Source organism: Phasianus colchicus, chromosome Z, assembly GCF_987193195.1.
Source record: "Phasianus colchicus chromosome Z, bPhaCol1.hap1.1, whole genome shotgun sequence".
In the NCBI taxonomy this organism is placed as follows: domain Eukaryota; kingdom Metazoa; phylum Chordata; class Aves; order Galliformes; family Phasianidae; genus Phasianus; species Phasianus colchicus.
This window is the reverse complement of record NC_143476.1, coordinates 36,030,142-36,049,962: the sequence shown is the minus strand read 5'-3', so window position 1 is coordinate 36,049,962 and position 19,821 is coordinate 36,030,142. Positions and strand designations below refer to the sequence as shown.

The 19,821-nt window shown below is 41.9% G+C and overlaps 2 protein-coding genes across 2 annotated transcripts in view; one reads left to right on the top strand and one right to left on the bottom strand.

Annotated features, from left to right (window-relative positions):
- The window catches only part of SNX30 (sorting nexin family member 30), a 52,756-nt gene extending 41,803 nt beyond the window's left edge, over window positions 1-10,953 (top strand). Inside the window, exons 7-9 of the mRNA XM_031609772.2 lie at window positions 675-761; window positions 5,271-5,423; window positions 6,433-10,953. Of these exons, the coding sequence (XP_031465632.1) occupies window positions 675-761; window positions 5,271-5,423; window positions 6,433-6,492 (300 nt within the window). The 3' untranslated portion in view covers window positions 6,493-10,953. The remainder of the gene's footprint in view (window positions 1-674; window positions 762-5,270; window positions 5,424-6,432) is intronic.
- Window positions 10,954-11,563: 610 nt separating this feature from the next.
- On the bottom strand, window positions 11,564-19,214 carry SLC46A2 (solute carrier family 46 member 2). Its single transcript, XM_090131109.1, has 5 exons — window positions 18,178-19,214; window positions 16,914-18,076; window positions 15,464-15,547; window positions 13,890-14,046; window positions 11,564-13,300 (listed from the first exon to the last, which is right to left on the bottom strand). The coding sequence occupies exons 2-5, from the start codon at window positions 17,974-17,976 to the stop codon at window positions 13,243-13,245; spliced, it is 1,362 nt and encodes a 453-aa protein (XP_089987235.1). The 5' UTR covers window positions 17,977-18,076; window positions 18,178-19,214; the 3' UTR covers window positions 11,564-13,242.
- Between the last annotated feature and the right edge of the window lie 607 nt (window positions 19,215-19,821).

The following is a 19,821-nucleotide window of genomic DNA, read 5'->3' as shown; positions in this document are numbered from 1 at the left end:
TGTGGATGCCCCGTCCCTGGAGGTGTTCAAAGCCAGATTGGATGGGGCCCTGGGCAGTCTGGTCTAGCATTAGGTGGAATGGTGGTGGCCCTGCATGTGGCAGGGGGGTTGGAGATTCATGATCCTTGAGGTCTCTTCCAACCCTGGCAATTCTGTGATTCTGTGATTCTGTGAATATAGACTACTAAAAAGTTGTAACATATAATAAGACTAATTTCTATTTGTTGTTTTTATATTGTAAACTTATAACACGACTGTAGCAAAGAACTTGGCTTGTAGACATAGTAAAATATAAGAATAGACTCTTTTGTTCTCAGTTCTGGGAAGTCTGTGTCTGTAAAATGTTTACAAAATGAAAGTCACATGGGTAGTTCTGTTCTTTCACATAAAATGTTCTTTTCATAAGGTTAATTCTTTTATTATTAAACACAGCAAAACAAAACACCCAAAGTGCATCCTTGTATGAAAGTTGAGGTTTTTATCTGACCCTCTAATTGCTGGAAAAAAAAAATAATTTAAAAGCTACTTTCTAAATATTGTAAAGCAGGACAACGTACAAAAAGGCAAACTTAGGACTGAGTTATCACTTCAGCTGTAACACTACAGTTTCTTACAGATGGAAGGGGAATAAGCAAGAACATTCTTCTCACAATTGTCTTTTCTCTTGCCCACAGAATGTGTTGAAGAAGAGAGACCAAGTTCAAGCAGAGTATGAAGCAAAACTGGAAGCAGTAGCCTTGAAAAAAGAAGACCGTCCAAAGGTTGGCACTTCAAATTACTCCAGAATCAACCTGCATTTCCACTGCTTTCTAATAACAGTAAAGAAATAGAGCTTGCTTTTTCTGGGTCTGCAATATAAACACTTTGGGGAGAGCAAGAGTTTAGTGGCAAGCTGGTGCAAAATGAAGACCTAGGTACAAACACATTTAACCTTGTCTAGCAATGTCTCTTATTACTGATTTCCCACCTTTTAGAGAAGGGTGGCTTTGACCTGTGTTGGAGCATCTAGTTGGACTATTCAGTAGCTATGGCTTTAAATGATGGTAACTAAGCGGCTTCTGGTAATTTTGGTCTATGGTTGCTGAATCAAGTTCCTAGACTGACATCACTGAGCTATACCATATGACTCCTGTTTTGCTCCTTTCACTAGGGAGATCTTCCCTTGTGATGCTGAACTTAGGCAGAAGGGGTCACTGGGTGACAGGTTTTGACTGGGTTTCATGTACTTGGCACTGATGAAGCCCCATCTGCTGTGTTTAGCTTCGGGCAACTCAGTACAGAAAGGAGATGCTGGAGCAGGTCCAAAGAAAGGCAACAAGGCTGGATGAAGGGCTTGGAGAATATGGCCTATGATGAGAGACTAAAGGAACTGGGGCTGTTTAGTCTGGGGAAAAGGAGGCTGAGGAGAGATTTTATTGCTCTCTTCCAGTATCTGAAAGGTGCTTACAGCAAGTGCGGGATTGGTCTCTTCTCACTGGTGACAGATGACAGGATGAGGGCAGATGGCCTCAAGGGTAAGTGTAGGTTGGATGTCAGGAGAAACTTCTTTACAGAAAGAGTTGTCAAGTACTGGAATAGGCTCCCCAGGGAGGTGGTTGAGTCACCATCCCTGGATGTGTTTAAAAACACATGTGTATTTGGATGTGGTGCTCAGGGACATGATTTAGCAGAGGGTTGTTAGAGATAGGGTAGTACGGTTAGGTTGTGGTTGGACTCCATGATCCTTAAGGTCTTTTCCAGCCTGAGTGATTCTGAGATTCTGTGATTTCAAACTTGTGTGCTTATGCTGCCACCTGCTTTCTGCATGAAGAGTAGTGCAAGAGGTGTATCTTATATCAGAGTTACTTCGACCAACAATGAAAACAGGTTTTGTCTCCTCTTTCTGCATGGGTTTTTTGGCTCTCCTCCATCTTTCTGTTAACAACTGAAGAATGAATTCTAATATTACAGGTACTGTATTAACAATCTTAAAGGAGGTTCAAGTCTTTAATCTAATTTTGAAACTGAAGGGTACAGATTGTGGAAAAGCAACCCTTTTTTTGCAATCCTCAACTTGTATCTGTCATAGACACATAAAAGTGATAGCAGGATGGCTTGAGTATCTTGTGGTCTTCTATTCTGATCTTCTATCTGCCCTACTGCTGATTCGTGTGTGTATTACTGTTACTTCCTAAGTGTAGCTTTGTATTTGTGGGTATTCTAACCTGTTATGTGGATGGAACTAAATGTAGCACATCCAGTAAGCCATTTGAGGATATCAAGTGTTGATTTCTGTCATGATCCTGGTATAGCAAAGCTGCTGAATTTTGCTAATCTCTCACTTACTAAAAGGTTCTTGAAGCTCACTTCTTGCTAGGATTATTGTGTAAAGTGCAACATTTAAATAGCAGTCTTCAAGAATTTCTTTGAATTCTTACATTTCCTCTCCAGAGTATCATATTCATATCTTTTGGTAACTCCTTGTACCTTTTTTCTTAATGTAAGACTTTTACAGTGTACAAAAGGGGAAGCTGAAAAAAAAAAAAAAATAGGATTCCTTGTGTGTTCATAAAATACTAGCACACAACTTCTAGATTCTTTCCAGCCTGAGTGGAATGTCCTTATCTATAAGAACTGATAAGTTAGAGCAGTTGGTAGCAATGCATCTTATGTTTAGTGAGTTATCCTGGCTATAACTTCCTAGAAACTATTAGCAGACAGAATACTAACAAGTTAGCTTATGCAGTAGATGTCATAATGGCATTTATGTTCCTTTCAGTATGGTTGGTTGGCTGGTTGGCAGAAGTTACCTTTAAACAAATGAACTAAACCAAAAAAAAAAAAAAACAAAAAAAACCCCACAAAACAAACCCAAGCAAAGCTAGTTTTTTTGTCATTGCTTGTTAACTTTTTCCAGTGGAGGGCATTCTGGGACTCACAGTATGCATAATTAGACTGTCTTCACAGAACTTCAGTGATGTCATTATGTGGTTCTCAAATCAACTTAAAACTCCATGGACTGTAAATACAGAAGACTTTTAGGGCTGCTATGAATGTCTGTCAGGAAATATTGCTCAGAATGAAGAAATTTCCAGCAAAAGCACTGTGTAACTTCTTCTGTATGTGTGGTGTTTAACATTAGAGTAACAGTGCAGTCTTCAGCTTTTCTGTTACAGTGGGGAAGTGCTGCTTGCTTTGGCATGTTTTTACAGTAATTCAACTAAGGAAGTGTCTGTGCTTCATTATCTTTTACTGAGGTGAAATACACTTCTAATAACCTAGGTCTGTCTGTCTCAAGGATTTGTAGTATGGTCTGTGGGAACAATGAATATGGCAGCACTGACTTTAAAGTGAAAAGTGATTGTGTGTGTTTGAAGGGGGATTATGGTGAAACTTACAACAGTGTGTGTTTCCAAAGAGTAGGAAGAGTAAAAATACCATATACATACACTTACGCTCCTGAATAAGACCAGTGGGTATGTGGATGCTTCAAGAAGCCTGTGGAAACCTAATTGGAGCTCATAATCCATTTTCTGATCACTGGATTGTTACTGTAGCTCTCTCTATATACAGTCCTTTCAACCTGATGAAGAACTGTCTATGGGAAAGAATGCTTTCTTTTAAATCTTAAGTGTGGTTTTGGATCTTGGCAGAAGCAAGAAGCTATTGACCATTTAGAAACTGAATTGATTTGGGTAGTGTTATATGGTTTTGCTTCCAGAATAAATGATTCTTTCTCTTGATAGCTATGCCTTTCCTGCTAAAGTAACAGCATTATTAAAAATGATGTGAGACACGTTTGCTTCAGGAGGAGCATCCCCTAAGCCTTCCAGCCAACTATCTTGCAAGTTCTTGTTCTGAAGCCTGTGAGAGATCTTTGTCATGAGTTTTAGCAGACTGGATTCTGTGGCCAGAAGCATAGTGGTCAGAGAAGGTGAGAGAGCTATGTAGCTACTGGCCATAGAGTTGCTTGTAATATAAATCCAGTTGTGTGAATGAAGGGTTACTCAAAGCCTGTGAGCATCAAAGAGGTGCTTCCTTGTGTCTCACAGAGCTATACTGGAGCCTAGATGTAGGGCTTTCTCTGACTATTAGCCTATGGACTACTTAACTGAGTTGTGGAGAACAACAAGGATCAGTATGTTTCTGCTTAGATATGTGCCTTGCCAACTCCAAGGTAGTTGTAAACTACCCACAAAGAACAGAAATAAAATAAAAGGAATTTCCTGAAGACTTCTGCAGATAATCTTTTTTCTACCCTTTGTACAATTCACAGCTTCCAGAGAGGAAATCCACTCATGTTGGAGCCAGTGCTCAGGAGTTTCCTCTTCTGATGTCTTGGGCTTATTGTGCATATGTTACTGCCTGTATAGACCACAAATCACAAGAAGAAGGAAGAGAATGATGTTCATGATTTTTCTGCTTGAAGCACTATTTGTGAATTGTTCCTGTGGTTGTGTGGCAGTATATGGCACTTTGATCTAAATCATAAGCAAAAAATGCCAGTTTTTGTCCTAGCTTGCTTCTGTCTTGGGGTGATGAGTAGTCGTGTAATCTTTTTCAGTCTCCTTGTAGACCTGCAATAGGCTATCTTTCAGCATTTCTCACATTGCTTATGCATGACGGCATGTCCATTGTTGGGCCAAATGAACTTACTTGGCCCACGAGTTAATGCCTTTTAATTCCTTTTGTCTTATGATCAATGCTTTGCATTTACTTTTTTTTTTTTTTTTTTTTTTTAGGTAGCCTGTAAGGTTAAAGCTAGAGGCCTAGAAATTTTTTTTTGCAGACAGAGTTGATCACTACTGTTTATTGCGGTCAAAATATAACACCAAAACATGTTGTTCAGCCCTTTGGGCAGACCTGGATGTTTGTTGTTTCACTGGTGAAAATTGCGAAATGTCTGGTGCAGCTGAAAATAGGGTGAAGGAGAGAAAGCTTGCTGTGGAGCTGTGGTCAGTCTGATCAGTTTGAGAACTAGGAACTGAACCTAGGCACTCAGCACTTATGCATGTTGCCTTTCCTCTTCATGCTTCTAGGAAGCTCTTCCATTCTATGCCACATATGGAGATGATAGCATGCCCATCACTTGAAATAGAAAAGAACAAATTAGAAAGTCCTGTCTCCTCCCTAATATATTAATGGCTCTTCTTCCTGCAGCCATAGCTGAGTTCATTCATTCTTTCCTCTGTAGCTTTGGCTTAGTGGAATACAAGCTTATTTAGCATCTAGCGCTCTGAACAACAATATCAATCTTGATTTTTTTAAATTATTTTTATTTTTTTCTGCAGGTACCCACAGATGTTGAGAAATGTCAAGACCGAGTAGAATGTTTTAATGCTGATCTGAAAGCAGATATGGAGAGATGGCAGAACAACAAGCGGCAAGACTTTAGGCAGCTACTCATGGGAATGGCAGATAAAAACATCCAGTACTACGAGAAGGTATGTGACATTGTTGTAGCACTGGCAGGAGTAAAGGTAGTTAATTGTTCTCCAAGATGGTGGTTATTCTTCAAGAAATGTTTGTGCCATTTTACAGTAAAGAACTTGAAGATCTTAATTCTTTAGTGCTATGGAAGCTGCTCTTTGTCAGCGGCTTTGTGTAGCCTGTTGAGTCGTTGGCCATGCTCAAGTGATCTACATGAGACTAGCTGTCACTTACAAGGCATTCTTTTAACAGCACTTTGAACTGGATGCTTGTCTATCTTGGATTCTTGAATTGAACGAATTGCTGTGATGGAGTAGTAGTTTTCTTTCTACTGGTAGTGGTGAAGGAAGTCCAAAAACATGTGTTGTGTATGCCCCATCCCTGAAGGCCTTCAGGGCCAGATTGGATGGGGCCCTGAGCAGCCTGGTCTGGTGGACGATATCCCTGCCCACAGCGTGGGTATTGAAAACCTAAGTGAATTTCAAGGTCCCCTTTCAACTTAAGCCATTCTGTGAAGTAACCAATCATTCACATGCAGTGTGGAGAAATCCCTGAGTTGTAGTGGGATACACTGTGTCTGCAGTATGTACCTTGTCTGGATAGATTTTTCAAATAGCATTGAGAGAATGCTGCTATTATAGTGGCTGCTGTGTCCAAACTAGTCCTCTCCCACAGTTACATCATAAACATGAACTTGGACAAGAAGAAGTTTAACTGCCTACCTGCAGACTGTGTCCTTCAGTTTAGAAGAATCTAGCTGATATTTGAAAATCGTAGGGATTCTGATGCATTCTTAATAGCCTGTCCCAGCAGATGACTTTGGAAAGCTTTAATTTGATTTCTTTGTTTGAAAACAACAGCTATTCTTCCTGAATGCTTTCTTACATTATTAAAGAAGACCAACAAGTATAAAGAACCCTGCTAGCCTTTCTGAACTTGTATTCTGTTAGTCTGGGAGGAGCGTTCAAGAATTACAAGAGCTGATAAACAATTCATTTTTTTAATCTTTCTTTCTTTCTTCAGTGCCTTACAGCATGGGAGTCAATTATACCACTATTGCAAGACAAGACAGAGACCAAATAAGAAGTACCTTCATGGACAGTCTAGCACTTCTGTGCTCAGTACCACTAGACATACTGGAACTCCATGAAGGTCTCTTTTTTTTGTCAACTGAGATGCCAGCTGTGCTCAGGCTGGAACAGACCCTCTGAAGACTATTTGACTTTTTTCCTCATTTTCTGTTTAAACTGGGGTATGTTTCATCTTTTTGAGTTATCTTGAATGGTTCCTTCTCTATCCTATGGAGTGACATGGGGCTTATAGTGAAAGTGCATGGGGATCTTGATAAAACTTACCTCTTTAGCCTGGAAGGAACTGATGAGTAGAACACTAAAAAGATGAAAATAAAACTCTACTGCAAGGTGCCAAAATGACATCTTTATTACTGTTCTGTTTTATTTGCTAAAAATATAGTTATTTCCTAACCAACCCCCCCCCCCTTTTTTTTTGGTGGAGAGGGGAAGACTGGAAGTGAATGTCTTCTGTTTTGCTACCACCTGTATGCTCCCACTAAAATGCCTTCTGGAGAGTTTCCTGTGTGGGAGTTGGGCTGGTCCTAGGCAGAGCATACTGACACTACCTACATATAGCCTGTGATACAAGCATGAACTGTGTTTTTTCGTGAGTGTAGCATGCTGTTGGTTCATACTAAATATCTTTGTTTACCTTGGTGATTATGAAGTAATGTCAGTTGGCTGAAGTGTACTTGTGACCGAGTTGGGGATCAAAATCATCCCAGGTGTCCATGGGGAACGGTGGAAGCAGGTGTGAGGTTTTCGGTGTATTTTTTCTAAAGCTCACTCTGAAATGTGCATGGTAGAATTCTCTTGATCCATGCTTTGTTTTCTGTTTGTTGGGCTTTTTTTTCCTCATCTAGAGCCTCTTCATTAATAATCAGTTAAGGTGCCTGCTGTGGTAAAAGTAGAATTCTCTCCTTATTTTTGTTTGTTTTGCAGTTGCAACTAAAAAGCCAAAAAGTGTAGAATGCTTGATCATACCAAGCATCATTGTGTGTGTGTGAAACTTGCCTTAAACAAGACAGTGAGGCTTAATAGGTACAAATAGTGTCCATGCCTATCTCTACTGAACCTTACGGCAAGTGTTTTAGGACCTCTTCTGGTACAAATCTATTTTTAGTAGTTTCTTTTGGCCTTTAGCAATTTAGCTGCTTCTGCAAGTCCCTTCTCTTTTCTCCTGCAGTCCAGCCTCAAGTAAATGCCTGTTTGGTGTTGATAGCCCTTAGTACAAGGGATAGTGCCATGATGAGTATCAGAGTCATGGTTTAACAGCATGTGGATAAACCCTCTTTTTCCATTCAAAGTGAGAAGTATTGGGGTTAATATCAGTGAAGTTCTGGGATTTGGGGAAAAAAAAAAACATTGAGTGCTTACTGCTAAGCTTGAGTGATTACTTGGTCTCTGGCAACATTCTAGCAAAGAATCTGAAGGATAACTGGGTTTATGCAACTTCAGATTGGTACCTGACAGGAGAACACAGATTTGGACTCCTAAGCACCAAATATATCTGACCCCCACCCCTGCAGTGGCTATTGTGGTCTGTATAGCAAGAGTCAAGATAGTAGCTGTCAGGCTAATGAAATTATACTTCCAGATGCAAAAGTCAAGTTTTTAAGACACATTAAGTTGTTTAAATGGGTTTTCCTTTTTTGACTTAACTTGCATTGGCAGTTCTGTGGTACTAAACAAGCTGCTTTCTGGTTTAAGCTCACAGTTTATCAACATACACTTAAGTGGATTAACATCTTGAGGTTGTTGTTGGGTTTGGGACAACTAACAATGCCTGCTGTGCAAAGGCAGTACTTGAAGAGATGGTCTTGATGCAGTAACCTAGTGTCTTCCTTTGTCTTTCCCCTCTAAAATAAGCACCTCTTAAGTGCATAAACTTTGTACAGTTTGACCTTTGGGGTTACAGTCAATTCCTGTCTTCACTATTTCCCACAAACATATTATCATGCTTTTTTGAGCTGGTGCCTGTGTGGTAAATGAAGATTTTTAGTTCTCTATGAAACATCACTGGAAGTCAAGCAAAGCAAAATTGGAAATAATACTTAGACGTTCTTTCTTCCACCTTATCAGGAATGTGCAGGATGAGTGGAAAGGATGTTGTTTTGCTGCGTTAAGTTCTGTCTGATACCTTATAACACTGGCATCCTCTTCCCAATCAGTGTTTTGCCAGACTGAGATGGGACTTGGTTCTGGGGTATTTAATGATGGACATCACAGCCATTCGTAAGTGCAAGAGGCAGTGCGGAGTTACAAGTCAAGTCTGAATAACTTACTGCTGGAGTGGTTAAGATCAGCTTAAATTTTTGTTAACTGTTGCCACTGCTTGGTTTCTAAACAACAACATAGTCAAACCATATTTTGATTTCAGATAAATCCCATTCTGATTGAGCTGTTAAAACGTGGGTGTGCCTTTCCTATATAGAGTGTGTGGCTCTGTAGCACCTACAGGCTAATTTGGGGGAAAGGCTGTAACTTCAGGTTGTGATCCTGGATTTCTGTGGTACCAGGATTTTTTTTATTATCTGGAAAATGAAAACCTCTGACCCTGCAGGGGAAGTGAAACTTAATGTTTATAAGAAAACCTCCTCTGCATGAGTTGATGCAGTGTAAGAAGAGTGCGTTGTGGACCTCATAGCTCCTGTGGACTACTCCAGAGACTCTATGAAAGAAAGAGCTGTTATTGTAAACCACTGGATAGCTGTGGGAAAAGCTGTGATGTTTGGGGAAACAGTGCAAGCAGGGAGAACACCAAAATAGCAAGAAACTCTTTAAAGATGTAGTTTACTTATTTCACTGCTGTCAGTGAGGGGTTGAGATCTGAACTGTAAAACTGGCATGGCCTGTAATCCTTTATATGATGGATATCTCTCTCTTAGGAGGACCCAAAACCTAATAGTGGAAAAAGTGAGATGCCGGGAAAGGGCTGGAGGAGGGCAGGTGCTTAGTCTTTGAGTACTTCCTGAGTGTTCAGGCACTTATGGTCACCTTCTGTGCTTGCACTGAAGTGGTGTCAAAAGTGGCTGCACCTTTCCAGTGAGCCAATATAAGTTGAGCCCTTCTCAACAGCTCTTAGGTCAGCCTAGCTTCCTTCATAATCTGCAACCAGACCAAGACCTGTCTTAGAGGATGTAAAATTCACTGCTGTCCTGATTATTCCTACATAACCTCTAGAATGTTTGTTCCTTCTCTCAACTGGCACCAGCACAATAAAGCAAGCACTGAGATATTGTTTTTTGTACTCGGTAAGGAGCCATGCATTGTTCATACATGTTTTTATCAGGTACTGACTCTTGCAATAAACAATTGTTGAAACATCTCATGGCTTTTTCAGGTATCCATTGAAAAACAAAATGTTAAGTGTTAGCTGTTCAGTCATAAATATTATCAAAGAATAAACTGTGGATTCTTCAGAGTGTCTGCTTGGATTTTTGTTGCACTTGTGCTAAGACTGCAGTGGTCTAAGTCATAGGAAGAAACTTCAGAGAATCATAAAATGGTGGAGTTGGGAAAAACTTAAGTCCACGGAGATCTGGATGCCTGCTGTACAGGGGCAGGTTGCCCCACCAGGTCAGGCTGTCCAGGGCCCCATCTAGCCTGGCCTTGAGTGCCTCTAGAGGTGGAGCACCACCAGGCATGGCGCACGTACAGGCTCTCAGGGCAGCCTGTTCCAGTGCCTCACCACCCTCTGAGTAATTTCCTCTGAATGCTAAGTCTTCCCTCTTTCAGCTTAAGACTATTGTCCCTTGTCTTATCACTATTAGACCATGTAAAAAGTCATTCTCCCTCATCTTCATAAACGCATTTCAGGTACTGGAATGCCACAATGAAGTCTTTTCAGAGCCTTCTCTTCTCCGGTCTGAATAAGCCCAGCTCCCTCAGCCTTACCTCATAGCAGAGATGCTCCAGCCCTCTAGTCATCTTTGTGGCCCTTCTCTGCATCCCTTCCAGCAGCTGCAAACTTGCCTTGTGCTTGGGCCCCTAGTGTTGGATGCAGTCCTCTCATCTATTGATGCAGCCCAGAATACTGTTGGCTTGTATCCAGTTTTTCAACCAGGGCTGCCTTGTATTTCTGCTGAAGCTTTTCTAAACTCCTGGAGGATTTCTGTCTTACGTGGATACTCTGGTGGATCATGAGTTGGGAATTGCTTCTGAAGCCTTCATACACACAGTTGCATGAAAATAAAGGAGGAAAATAAAGGTCCTTGTTCTGCTTTCCTTTGTGCACATCTGTCTGTTGCTCCTTAAAATGTGGAGACTCTGGCTAGCAGGGGAAGGCAAGCTAGCTCTGCCCTGGTTCCCCTCCTCTCCTTCGAAGCGTCAGTGATGACGACAAGGAGTGCTAACTTGTTACCTGGACTGCACTACTTCCAACCTGCGTGTAAGTCCATGCACTGAAAACCATTCACTTTGCATCCTGGGGTCACTGTCATACCACAAAAAAAAAAAAAAAAGAAAGAAAGTGATGAAAAGATTAATCTGTGTAAATTTGATAGTGCAAAATACTGAGCAGTGCTCTTGTCTCATATGTTCAACCAACTCTGACAGCTCTTGTTCAGACTCACAGGTTATGAAATGTTGTCTTGACTTATGGTGATGGCATGTTCCTATACTTTCTCATAGATCTCTAAATTGGTATATGTAGGTTGCTCTGAAAGTGATGCTTCCTATTTAATTCTATGGAAACTACAACATATACAAAGAGAACAATAACACTGTTTGATAGAGCAAATTCTCAGCTACAAAATGTTATTTTTCAACACAGTCACCACCACTAGTTATGCATTTTCATCAGCGATAAACAAAAGCCTGCATGCTGTGCTCATAAAAATCTATACCAGCAGAAGTGACATGCTGTCACTACTGCTGAAACACACCACCCACTGCCTCACTGTGCTCACATCCACTGTTTGGCTTACATCAACATTCAGTGAGCAATGATGAATGTCAGTGAATACAATTATTTCCTCACAGAGGAACGCGGTATCACAACCCAGCTTTATCTGCACTTCCACGTCAGGCACAATTTTGTCAGAGTGGCCCTCTGTTGCCATCTGTCACATGGCAACAAAATGCAATGAGATATTGGTGGGAAGGTTCAAGTTAAACTGCCATACCACCAATATCTGCCTCTGACATTATCTGCCATCATCATAAAATAGGAGGCATTATTTTCGGAGCAGCTCTTGTATTTTGTTCATTGTTTACTATTGATGGAGAGAAATGCTTTGAGGTAAAATTGTTTGTAGTTCCCTGTCAGTGTGTACATTTTTTAAATACACTGTTTGTTTACCTCAGTTTGATGGAATGACCCAATAAATGTTTTTAAAGATGACTCCTTTACAAAGAATTCAGTGTTTCATTTTTTGTCACCTTCACCACTGAACTGTGATGTGTGCACTTACTTTACTGTGCAGCCTCTTATTGTACTACAGAAACATTTTTCCTGTAAAAGTTTATTCCATTGCTGATTTAACTGAGTGTCAGCTATCTGTTGCCATGGTTAACCATTATAACCTGAAAGCAAAGCCTGGAGCTGTGGCAAGGCTCTGAGGGCTGGCAATGGTGGGACAGGGATGGCAGCAACTTGCTTAGAATGGGAGAGCTGCTTAGTGAGTAATCAATTTCTGCTTGCCACATTTCTGTCTCAAACTGGAGCTGCCTGCCTTACCTCCTGGCTATTACAGGTGCTGAAGAGCTTTTTAATTGTCTGTACATAGTCTAGGAGCCTGGAAGCCAGTTAATTCTTATTAAGTCAATTAGCATGTGAGTGGAAACGAGTCAAATGCTGATCTTTATAGTGCATGCCAGTCTTCACAAACTTGATTTGGATTTAGCTGATAACATCTCAAGAGAACTGGCACATCACATGGGGTTCCTTTCAGCTGGAACGTGGCCCAGCACGAGGCTGGGCTTACAAGATGCTACCTGGTACTGTCTGCCACAAAACCTGTAGGGTGGTGACCTTCACTCGCCCATTTCTTAACCTGCTACAAAAACATCCTGGTGCTGGGGATGAAATGCCAGTTACTGAGTCATAGGTGTCTTCCCTTAAACTCTGTTAATGCACTACCATGGTAATCTAGAAAAGAGGAGCGTGAACGTGTATTAAGAAATGTTTTATTGTAGGGATTACAAAAAATTTATCTTAATCTTGTTTGGGTTTTTTGTTTGTTTGTTTGTTTGTTTTTACCATGGCATTTCTGTATTTTTCTTCATAACATCAGTTATCTTTACTCTTGTCTGTAGTATGTTAGAAGCTAGTCCCGTCCTGCTGACCACTGTGCACTCCCAGTGTGCTGCTTCTGGACCTCTACCATGTAAGCCAAAGTCACAGAACTGCTCTGGGGTTTCAGACTTGATGGACAAGAAGACAATAATGGAGAACAATGGCTGTTCCACTGCTTTCCTCTTAAACTGGTTGATGTGCTTGGAAACACACCTCTCATTTCTGCCCTGTTCTTGTCCATCTGCACTATTGCTAAGTACCTAGAATGAAAAGATGTTCAGAACACTGATAGTGACCTACAGGCAGTGCACATCAGTCTGCATGATGATGTACTGCAGAAATAACAAGGCAAATTTCTTTGTCCTGGGTGACCTCACTGGCTGAGAGTATGGCATGTGTGGATGAAGACGTAGATGAGTTTCTTGTAATGAAACTAACTGGAGGGGCAAATGCTTGGCAGACCTTCCATTTCCTCAAAGAACTGATCAAGACTAAAAGATGTGTTGGATGGTACAGCTTCTGTCACTTGGTCGGAATCTGAAAAGAACCAGTGCTTGAATGTTGTTTGATGGCCACAATGCTGTAAAGAACAACAAAAACAGAGGTTACTATAGAGCTACCAAGCTACCTTCTCAAGACAACTTTTGACTATTGTTGAGCCTTTAATTTCTTTTTGAAAGAAGCACCTGAGGGATGCTCAAAGTTACTATTTTTGATCACAATGAGCAAGTAATCTGTAATGGATTTAAAATATATATATTTTTTACTTTGCATAGGATTATTCCCTCTCTCTAATTATTCTTGTTTTCACATTATCTAACACTACATTTGTGCAAAGGCTTTGTCCCATGGGATTATTAGCTCAAGCTCTGCCAAATATTTCTCCTATAGCAATTCATGTTACATAAAACAAAAAGGAGGTGGAGAACAGTGGCTAAATCACTTGCAGGTCAGATTCAGTGAACTTTCCCAGTGCTTGTCGTTCCTCTTCCACAGAATTTTTGTTTTTCTTTTTTCAGTGTTTTTTGCAATTTTCTTCTGAAATAATTAAAAAAAAAAAAATAATAAAATTCCTTTTCCAATCAGTATTGTGCACTTAAGACCTAGAATCATGAAGCGAGTAGAAAACATAGTGTGCCTCTCTGGGGAAAGCAATTCCTATTCCTTACCTTAAAGGGAAGAGACTCAGGCAGCCAGCCAGGAAAGACAGAACAAAGCAGAAGCCGCTGTACCAGTTCAGCGTGCTTTGGTAGATCTTGTTGTAGGCTGTGGATGTCACTACTCCCGTGGTGACTAAGGACAGCTGCAGCAGGACAAACACCTTACCTGTAAAACAGAAACATTGTTTGTCATCTGGGAGAAAAAAACCTGCTGTGCCACCTCCCTGCGACATCCAAGTGAATCATCACCACCACTGCACAGAAAAGTGAAGTGGTCATGAATTAACAAGGGCCAGATTGCACGAATTTACATCTGCTGCTGCTCTGGAGCAGGGTTAAATGACTCTTCCGTAAAGCATAGGACAATGCTGCCTGCTTAAACAATCTAGGTTTTGAGGTTGCAATGAAAAATTGCAATCTCAATTACAACTGGAAACAAGTGCTCATTTCCCTATGATATGAAAAGGCAATGTATTCAGGACAAGAGAGATCTTAATCAGCTCCTGCCCCCTGCCAGAAGGCTGGTCCATTGGGCTGAAATGTAACAATACCTAAAATGGAGAGCTGTGTGTAACTGTGTGACATATAGTGAGGAGGAAATTGAGTCCCCTTTGGAACTGCTTGAGGGCAGCCATTTTCACTGAAATGCACTATTCTGTTTCTGTTGTGGTACATGGGGAAAGAGGAGCAGTCTGATCCTCCTGGGATGCACAAACCAGGAGCACATTCAGGGCCTTGTGCCAAGGCTGTGCCTGTGCGGCCTGCTCTTCCTGTGTGGCACCGGTGGCCATTACCTGAAGAAACAATGCAGTAACCAGAGTGGTTTGTGCTCCTAGAAGTTTGGAGTGCTGTGGTCATATGGCAGAAGGGAAAATAATGATTATGTGTGACTATGGACTGTGTTTTGAGGATGCATGAGCAGTCACAAGCCCGAGGTGTGTGTGGGTGCGTGACCACGCCAGTGGTGTCTGAAGCCAGGTCACTGGGGTGAAGATGGTAGCTGCCAATATGGTGTGGTAAAATACATACATTTCAATATTTTCCAATACAATGTTAGCATAAAAATTAGGAATAGCTTCTTCTATTTCCCCGAAACTGTCATTTTCTTATGTAAAAGCTGTCCTTTGTTTGTTAATTCATGTTCTGAAGGAATTGATTGACAAGAAATGTTTGGAGACTTATTTAGAGACTGTAACAAAGAAAAGATGAAAGAAATCCATCAATCCCAAAACTGGAAGAAGCCAAATATAAACTGTGAGTGTCACTGAGCTTCAGCCCTATATGCCCTCTGTTTCCCCTGGAGGACTGTTTTTGAACAGTACCTCAAATGTTATTTTCCCTGCCTTTCAGCTGCACACTGATAGTAATCTCTTGAAATGTGTACTGAAAATTCTGTGGATAAATGATGAAGCAACAGGGGAGGAGAAGCTTGGACATGGCAGGCTTGTTCTGCAAGTTTCTCTGCTCCTCCCTTCCTTTTTGTGGTACCAGCTGTTATTATGCAATGCACAGATTGTAGTGAAAACTTGCCAAACAGAGGGATTTGACAGTTTTTTGATTGGTGGGGTAACTGAAACACTTACCATAGGATGATCCTTCAACATGCTTGGACAACATGGACCTGATGGTTGGTAAGGGGATGAGGGCAAAGAGCATCACTGCTCGAGCTGCAACACAGTGAATATATATGGTTATCATCAGTATCTGCTTCCTGTCTCACAGCATCCATTGCTTTTGAAGACTGCAAGCCTCTGGCATGGGCAGGGCCTTTGCTTCACCTTGTCATGTCCCCTCAGCCTCAGAAAGTGGTTAAAGTCTGCAGAAGAAATGCAGGTCTTTGCTTCATCCAGGTGGCTGCGGATAAGCCACCAACTGCTCCAGCTGGCAGAGGCACTTTGCCTGAGCCAGCCGTGATCTCTTGGATTTGACCTCTGGTTCCAGTGTATACATATAGCACTCTCTTTGTGGCAGTGAGCTGGACAATCCAGGTCTAACCATTGGAGAAAGTACCCTATGCTACCCAGCCTGGGCAGGAACACTGCTTTTTTTCCTGCACACTGCTTCTGGCTTGGCCTGAGTGAAGACTTGTCCACTTCTAGCAAACTAAGGTTTTTCTCCAACACCTTAGTATGCATCTTGTAAACCCATTATCAGCACTCTTTGGTGATGGTACTTAGTACTAGGCAAGCATTTTTAAAATTGTAATTTTATGTCTTTTTTTCCTTTAATTGTCCAGTGGATGAACAAATCTGGTAAAAATTTAGCTCAGTTTTTGTCTTGGTACAGAAATAATATGCCACCATCTTTCCTCTTAGAATAAATTTGTTTAATTTTCAATTTCTCCTTTCTTGTAGAGGCAGACAGAAAAAATTCTTCAGGTCATTTCTCTTGGGTCTTTTTCTCACTTTAAGAAAAAAGATCCCAAAGCTGTGCAAGAAAGCCATACTCTTTCTGTTAGTCAGGTATGAATCACTCACCTCACTGTCATCAGGGATATTTTCTTGGCTTTTGGTTTCCTGCGTTCCTGCAGAAGCTGATTCCCCAAAATAAACTTGCCCCAGCTATTATTCCCTGTCTCTTAGTCATTTATATACAGTGTAAGGTTTATATAGTACATTGCCATAATATTTTATTTGCTAAAGCAGCTCCAGTTTTTCATATAAATTCTCCCATCAGTCATAAAAACCTTAATATAATAAAAATAAATGACATATTAAGGAGATCACTTAGCAGGAAATCTTCCACAATTATCTTCCATTGTAGGCTTAAGTCTTATGCCTTGAGAAACAAGTGCTTCACATTATTAGAACAGTGTTGTCTGACTAGTAGTGGTAGCCTGCAACAGTTCCTGCCCTACCACATTGTGAGCATTTTTCTCCCACTCAGATCTGGACTATGACCAAGTGACAGATTTCAAGTTAACTAGCCTTAAACTGAGCATAGACATGATCATGTGCCTTCTCTGGATATTGATGTATGCTGCACAAGAGAGCTATGGGGGGGGGGGGGGGCACTTGTGGAAGCTCAACTCACCAATGTAGAACAAGAAAGTCCACCGCACAAAGGCCATGATGAGGATGCCAGCACTGAATGATACCACTCCGATCATGATCATGGTGATGTCCTTAAAGTACTTGGAGAACACAAGTACACCCAGAAAGCTGGTGATGAAAATTATGTACCCAGCAGCGTTGCCGTGGCCGATCTCCACGGCATTCCAACTCAAAGGCTCCCTGATCAAGAAGAGTGGAAGTACATTCATTGCACCAACTACGGCAAGATCATAGAGGATTGCTGCCACAAAAAGCATAATGATGATTAATTTTGAGGGTGTTACTGGAGTTTGGCTGCTGCTCTCTGAAGGCTGGGCACTGTTTGCTCCTCCTGTGTGGTCTGGTAGCTGGTTGCCAGCCTCTTCTACACTCTTGGCTTTGTCTGGGCAGGAAGTTGCTGGCTTGGGGACTGTCAGCACAAAAGCACTGTAGAGGAGACAGAAAGCATAGCAGGCAATGCTGCAACTCACCAGCACAGTGCCCTCTCGATAGTGATAGTTGAAGCCAACAAAGAGGTAGCCAGATGCCATGCTTCCCAGAAAGCCCGCAAGGCCATACACCATCTCAATAATGATGAGCCGCAGAGACCTCCTGCTCTCAGGGGAACCCAGAGATCCCAGAGCCATGATGCCTGCCCAGAATGTGGTGAAGCCACCTGTCAGCCCATTGATGGCTGCAGCCCCATACATCACCTCAATTGGCCAGTCCAGCAGGATCAGCAGAAGCAGGAGAGACTTGGAGCCCAAGTAGCCAAGAAGCGAGACGCAGATGGGGATCTTGCGATGCACCTTGTCCCCTAGCTTGGACAAGCCATAGGCTGACACCAGTGGACTGAGACCCAGGACAAGGTTATAGATGATATAAAAATTAGAGACGGCTTTCTGCTGAGCATCTTCCAGTACGTGGGAAGGGGTGGTTGAATTGGTCTGGTTGTAGAAGTTCTTCACCACCAGCAGCAGCGCTGTGTCGTAGAAGGCACTGGCCACCTGGGAGCCTGCGACCACCGGCTCAACCCATGTTCTCATTGCCATTATCTCCATCATGGTGCAGATGGCCACCTCTAATCAGGGAGAGAGGAGGGCTGTTTTCCAAGAGATGTGCTGGAGGAAGTAGCGTTCTCAGAAGTCCTGCTCTGGATACATGCTTGAAGTGGAGCAATGGAGGGAAAATAAAAGGTCTGTCAGTTTGCACAGAATCAGAATTGTGCAAGAGGCAATCCGGCTGGGAGGGTGTTTGCACCTCACCTTGGTACATATGTGTGCATTCGCATGCACATCCCTGTGCTGCTCTGACCTCTGGCTCAGGCAGCTGAGGCTTTTGTATGGAGACGCCCTGCACTCACTGGTTGCTGCTGCTCTTCCTGGTGCAGCTTCAACAAAGATCATATGACCTGGGGGGAATTTCTGTCACCCACTTTAGGAAGTGAAAATGGTCATGTAGTTGCTGCATTTTTTCTTTCTCTTTTGGCATCCTTCACATGCCAGAAGGCTCTCAGGGAAATGATGCTCATGCCTGACGGCAGGGGAAGGAGAAGGCTGAGTGCTTTTCTTGCCAGCTGTTTCATGAATTCCTCTTCACTCAATTTCTTTCCTTTTTATCCACACAAATGTGGTGCTGGCTCCGTGGCTCTCAGCTGCTCCCCTTTGCCCTGTTGCTACATCATGCCTCTGATGTCATTGTTGTTTCAATAAAATAAGCAGGAAATTACACTAAAAGGAAAAAATGAAAAGAGAAAATCTTTATTTTTCACAACTTGCCTCCCAGTCCTTGTGCTGTGTCCTTGGACTTTAAAATATGGGAATTTTCAAAAGGAGGAGGAAATTCCCAACACATTGGCATTGGTGATGGCCACACAGGTGCCATCCATGATTTCCATTCTGTGCGTTGGCATGGAGTCTCAGCTTGCAGCCAGCCATACACTTTACTGCTGCCCGACACTCTGGGTCTGCAGGAAACACTCAGAGGATGCTTGGCAGCTTTAGAAACACTAAGTGAAATGATAATGATCTCATGCTGTGCTGGCTGAGTGATTCATACCAGGCAAAATAGCAGTCTGCTCTGGGAAGATTCACAGTGATGGCTTAAAAAATAAATTAATGATTAATTGCACAAACCATGTTAAAATCCCCATCTGTTGCACTCTGTGTTGATTCAGGTGGCATCGACTCAATGCCTGTGTACTCATGGCTCAAGAGTGGCATTTCTTCACCTTCGTCTACTTGTGCAATACTTTTTGTTTTAGGTTTCTATTTGAGGAAAAAAATCCCATGAACTAACATAGGAAGGAATGGGGAATTGTCTGCTAGAATGATTTGCTACTACCAGAGAATTATAACTTTTTTTTTTTTTTTTTAAACAGATCAAAAAACTTGTAGACAATTGCAGAATTTATTATGATTTGTTCCAAATATTTGATTTATCTTTTATCAGATTTTCTGCAGAAGGTGTTTCTTTAGTTTTTCTTACTTTTCTCCAAACACAGTAATACTCCCAGAGGATGGAAATTCCAGGCTGCCTTACTGAAAGCCCCACAGCAGCAGAATGGGACTGGTTCAGTCAACACATGCAACCAGAGTCATGGACACATTTTGCTATGACCCGGGAGCCCCATCTTTTCTTCCAGACATTACAGGGAAAGGGAAATGCCTTTATCCCATTCTAGCTTTGACACAGGACATTGGTTGTCTTGTCATGCAGAGGAATTCTATGAGCACAGGGCTGGAGAAGCTGCAGATCTGCTCAGTTCTTGAATGAGGGATGATTTCCCTCTGCACTTGGTGGCATGTACAGGCTGCCTGGCTTATTCATCTGGCACTCTTGACATTTAGGTGATACTGTGCTTTGCTCAGTGCTATTCAAGCCCAGAGAGCTAATGAGCTGTGCTAAAT

Bases quoted from the DNA above. Each gene is read 5' to 3' on its own strand.
- SLC46A2 (XM_090131109.1), bottom strand. From the start codon at position 17,976: ATGATGGAGATAATGGCAATGAGAACATGGGTTGAGCCGGTGGTCGCA. The intron at 15,548-16,913 runs GTGAGTTGAGCT...ACTGTGTTGCAG, and splicing joins GACTTTCTTGTTCTACATTG to CTCGAGCAGTGATGCTCTTT. The intron at 13,301-13,889 runs GTAAGGAATAGG...TGTTCTTTACAG, and splicing joins CTGAGTCTCTTCCCTTTAAG to CATTGTGGCCATCAAACAAC.